Source organism: Carya illinoinensis, chromosome 2, assembly GCF_018687715.1.
Source record: "Carya illinoinensis cultivar Pawnee chromosome 2, C.illinoinensisPawnee_v1, whole genome shotgun sequence".
NCBI lineage: Eukaryota > Viridiplantae > Streptophyta > Magnoliopsida > Fagales > Juglandaceae > Carya > Carya illinoinensis.
In genome coordinates, this window is record NC_056753.1 from 9,183,211 (window position 1) to 9,188,285 (window position 5,075).

At 40.3% G+C, this 5,075-nt stretch overlaps 1 protein-coding gene across 1 annotated transcript; it reads right to left on the reverse strand.

The window, feature by feature from the left end:
• Positions 1 to 511: 511 nt before the first annotated feature.
• Positions 512 to 2,935, reverse strand: LOC122300071 (cytochrome P450 78A3-like). Its single transcript, XM_043110449.1, has 2 exons — positions 1,753 to 2,935; positions 512 to 1,426 (listed from the first exon to the last, which is right to left on the reverse strand). Exons 1-2 carry the CDS (start codon positions 2,743 to 2,745, stop codon positions 788 to 790), a joined length of 1,632 nt encoding a protein of 543 aa, XP_042966383.1. The 5' UTR covers positions 2,746 to 2,935; the 3' UTR covers positions 512 to 787.
• Positions 2,936 to 5,075: the final 2,140 nt, after the last annotated feature.

Consider the following 5,075-nt stretch of genomic DNA (forward strand, 5'->3'; position numbering starts at 1 on the left):
ATTCTCTTCACACATTAATATTATTAATTTGATACATCAAATTTATTTTAATACATAATTAATCAAATTAATAAAGTATATATAGAATAAGTAAAAGTGTTAGCACATCAAATATATATATATAAATATATATTTTCAGGAGCACGCATGCCTGCGGACGGGAAAGTTTCTGTACGATCGAAAAGAGGCCTGCAGTACTGTAATGCTGATTGATTGATCTTCAAAGGCTCTGCAAATTTTTGCGTAGGTGGCTTTTGGCCACGATAGATCGATGCAGATCCTCATAATGGCACTTCTTGGACAGATGGTTCTGCAAAAAGATGCTACTCGATCTAATGGAGCCTACATGATGGATTCTCTTTTAGATTGGTTTTTTGCTAATTCTCATTTTATTTTGAAATTTTCATCTTTTATAAAAAGTTAATAAATAGTTTTTTTTTTTTTTCCTTTTTATTCAAGATCAGATTAGGGTTAATACACAAGAGATACATCACACTACTCCAGCAAAGAGTGAGGGAGAAAGTAGAAAATTAACATAATTCGTACGTAGAAATATTTCCGATATTTACAATATTAATATTGAAACTAACAAGAAAAAGTAAAAAAAATAAAACAAGACATTAAGTAAAAACATACACGCAGCTGGCCGGCAGACCAAGGACAACCTTACTATTTTCAAAAAGCTGAATAAAATGGAAACACATTTCTCTAAATCACCCCATGCAAGCACAAACTTTTTTGGTTTTTTAGTACTTGACGACCTTAATATATATGATAAGAACATTAACTAGTCATATAAGCGTGTTCTGCGCCTAGGGCGTAATTTAGCGGTCAAAGGATTGGCCATCTCGCAAGAGAGCCTCAATACTTCAGACAAGTCAACCCCAGTCGTCTGATCGGATGGTAGCCATTCATACTCATGTAAAAGTGAGGCCACCCAAAAGCTGACCGTGGTCAAGCCTAAGCTCTTTCCCGGGCAAGATCGCTTACCCGATCCAAATGGTGCAAGCCTAAGATCTGAGCCGAGCACCGAAAAGTCCACTAAACCCTCCTTATTGCTCATAAATCTCTCGGGCATAAATTCCGATGGATCCTCCCAAACATATGGGTCACGTGCGATGGCCCACATGTTAACCATAGCCATGGTCCCTTTCGGCACGTGATACCCATCAATCATTGTGTCATTGATAGCCAAGCGGGCCCATGATAGAAGTGGGCCTGGTGGGTGTAGCCTTAGCACCTCCTTCACCACAGCCATCAGATACACCAAAGCCGCCACATCAGCCTCGGCAACATGTCTTGATCTTCCTACAACGTTATCAAGCTCCTCTTGGACCTTTGATTGAACATCGGGATGAAGCACCATCCTCGCAAGTATCCACTCCATTAGAACTGCCACAGTGTCTGTCCCTCTGAAAATCATTTCCTACACCAAAAGCAAACCGTATGGACAACAACGTTTAGTTATATGCATCTTACGGTACTTCTTCATCAATATAGAATGAGTTTAAGGTTTATCTTCGAATTTGGATGTATATATGTGTGCGCGCGCGCAATATTCAGGATTGAGCTTTCGTTTTATGTTTGTTTTCATGCATATAGGGGGTCCATCGATCGTGTAGGATGCATCGTATTTTGATCATAATTTCAACCCCACGTAGAAACAAAAATAAAAAAATCAATAACTAAATTCAATGCATAACGAACTGAAAGTGTATGTATATATTTGAGAGACAAGAAGAATGCGCTCACCCATAGGACGGCGATCATGTCGGTGTCCGATAGTCTTTCGGGGCCTTGAAGAGAAAGCAAAACGTCAACAAAATCCCTGTAGTTGTTTTCACCATTTCGATCATCCCGGTGTTGGGCGATGATTCCGCCGACAAACCGGTTGACTTTTGGAACGAGTTTTGAGCATCTGAACCGGATTTTTTGCGCATCAAAATCAGCTAGCCATGGCAGGTGATCGGACCAGTTCAGCAACCCCAACAGCTCATACCCTTCACCCACCATCCTCTGCAACTCTTCCACTTCGCTGTTCGATGTATCCAATCTGTATTTGCTTCCGAACACCGAGCACATCATGTTGTTAAGCGACGCACGTTTGAAAATCTCACGCGCGCGGAAGCTTTTCCCATGCTGATCTCCAAACATTGCCACCATCTGAGCAGCGATTTCGCATCTTTGAGCCTCGGAAGCTTTGATCTGTTTCGGGGAGAAAAGATGGGTGTTGGCGATTCTCCGAAGTGTTCGCCAATAGGCCCCATAAGGAGCGAACCCGATTGCCCTGTTAAACATCAAGCTGTAGGCGGACTCCTTGACAGGACGGTCAGAAAACACCGAGCTGTGCAGGATTTCTTTGGCCACGTCGGGATTACACGTGACGATAACTCGAGTTTCGCCGAGGCTAAACGCCATGAGCCGCATGGCGCGGCATGCCTTGGCAGCGGCGGCAATCCGGTGGTGAGCGAGGGAGGCCATGAGCTGCATGCTGCCAAACAGAGGAAACCCTCTGGGACCTGGGATTTGCTTCTCGGCTAGAGCAGAGGATGCAGAGGATTTCCCATTTCTCCAACTGTGCCTGCCCCAAGCAGGGCCCCCAGGGTGAGCCCAGAAAACAAGGGTCATGGCTAGCCAAGCCAGCACACCCATAACTAAAATTGGCCATGCAATGCTTGCTTCTGTAAAGGCTTGGCATTTGGAGATGAAAGCAAAGAGCCAGAGGCTCTCCACTTCCTTACCCATTGTTGGGGGTCTAAGATTGATAGCACAAAGACGGAGCACAAATTTAGAGAAGCACCCAGAAAGGGGAGACTAGCTTTTGCTTATTTTTTGTGCAGACACAATTGAGCTCGGTTTCTATATATAGAGGAAGCTTGGACTAGTGGAGTGATAAAATAATAATAATAATAACTGTTATACTAGGAAGTAGAACCGTAAAGACACTACAGATATAAATTTAGTATAGTTTTAGTTTGATATATATATATATTTTCCTTTTTTAAATCTCCGCCGTCGTGAATTCATGGCAAAATGTGGAAAAAATAAGGTTGGACGACATTGCAAGTGTAGAGCCGCACGCAACAGTTACATGGGATTTCTAGGCAAAGAGGTTGACGTTCACAGACTCACAGTGTCGGGGAACACAGACCCACCCGCACGAATACTCAATACCGTGCGCATACCCAACGTCATACCTATACCAACCCTAATTAATTAGTTGCTTCAATAATTGTTTTGAATTTTAATAACGGTATTCGACTTCCTTTCACGAGAGTTCAGATAACTAGTCCGCCAAATGATTTGGAACTTAAGGGTCTTAAACTCACTTAATTACCAATTGTATAAAATTATAAATTAATCATGCATTATAATCGACATATGATAAATTTATTTGGAGAAAATTATATTTAAAGCTCTATGCCATTACCGTAAGTACTGATTTATTAAAGGATGACACAGTTGATCTTTCGACGTGTTAGTGTATATTTATAATATTCCATAACTAAATTCGCATATATAGCACCTAATATTCTTACCTCTTAGAATCTTATGGTAATATTCTCATCTTGCCGTAACTACTCTAGCTAATTGGGATTCATGTATATGTAGTATATATGTTCGGATTGTACATGTTTCCTCATTTTTCACAACTCTTATTCAACTGGACGTCACAAACTGACGACAAATCCTCACTTTGGGATACGTAAGTCTTAGCGATCATTTGGATGTTGAGATAAAATTAGAAATTTATAAATGATAATAAAATAATTTATGAATAATAGTCAAATGAGATGAATTAAGATGTTTTATACAGTTTTGATGAATGAGATAAAAAAAAAAAAAGAGTTGAATAAAAATATTATAAAGTTAAAATATTGTTATAATATTATTTTTATTTTAAAATTTAAAAAACTTTGAATTATATTTTATGTTTTGTTCAAAAGTTTGGCAAATTAAGTTGATGTGATTACGAAAAAAAAATTTAGATTTGAAACTGAAAAAGTATTTATGAGTGGTATTTAGATATTGATATGAGATGAGACCATATCAACATCCGAGACTATTTCAACACTTTTTTTTTTTTAAATGGTGAATTCATTCATCATGTTAAAGTTACAAATGTGATTTATCAATATAAGAAAAACTAGATTATAAGCCAACCTACGCATCTGCTCTAGAGCATCATCGCGCATAAAGTGACGGACATTGTCTTAATTTCTATAACTCTCCGAAGAGAGAGAGCGCACTCTGAATAAACAGAGTGACAAGGCCCCTTCATCCCCCTAAAGAGGCGGAGTATGGGATATTACTGCTATAGACACTAAGTCCAATAGCCTATTACTACAATATTACTAATAAAACTACATAATACTACACTACAAAATAATAACAAAAAAATTTAAACATAAAACACAAGTACCGGCAAGAGCCTCGACAGCACACCCTCCATAGACATCGGCATCACGAGCTCAAGAATGGCACAAGTACCCAGTTTGTGTATAGACCACAAAAACCTCCACTGCAGAGGTCGGCCGTACATCCACTGGCCATAACTTTGTCTGCCACTCTCGACTAGCACTAGCCTCAGATTGTGACCGACCAAAACACTCCTCACCCTGCTCGATTAAAACACAGATCAAGAACAAAACACCAAAACAGCATCAGAACAGAGGGACGAAAAACAAAACAGAGGCTATGGTGCAAGTGTAGCAAAACCACTCTTGGAGGAGCACTGACGGTTAGTCTATGTTTTCTTGGAGTCTAAGGTCCCAAAAAAGCCAAGATTTGAATCAGCCGGTGGATCCCTGGTGGCGCATGGCGGCCACGCTCTAGTGCGATCCGAGACTACGTCTCGCGCGTGCGAGCTACGCGCCACTCCATTTGGGGTTGCGTTCGGTAGACTTTAAGATCGGCGGCTAGCCAACATCCTGACGGAGCACGTGTTGGCGGTCAGCGGTTAGAAAGACACAGTCAGCACTCCACCCTTATTTGCCTGAAAATACAACTATAAACGGAAAAATGAAAAAAAACACATAAAGTACAAAAACAAAATTAGAAAAGGAGGGGGAGGG

Bases quoted from the DNA above. Each gene is read 5' to 3' on its own strand.
- LOC122300071 (XM_043110449.1), bottom strand. From the start codon at position 2,745: ATGGGTAAGGAAGTGGAGAGCCTCTGGCTCTTTGCTTTCATCTCCAAA. The intron at 1,427-1,752 runs GTGAGCGCATTC...CTTTTGGTGTAG, and splicing joins ACATGATCGCCGTCCTATGG to GAAATGATTTTCAGAGGGAC.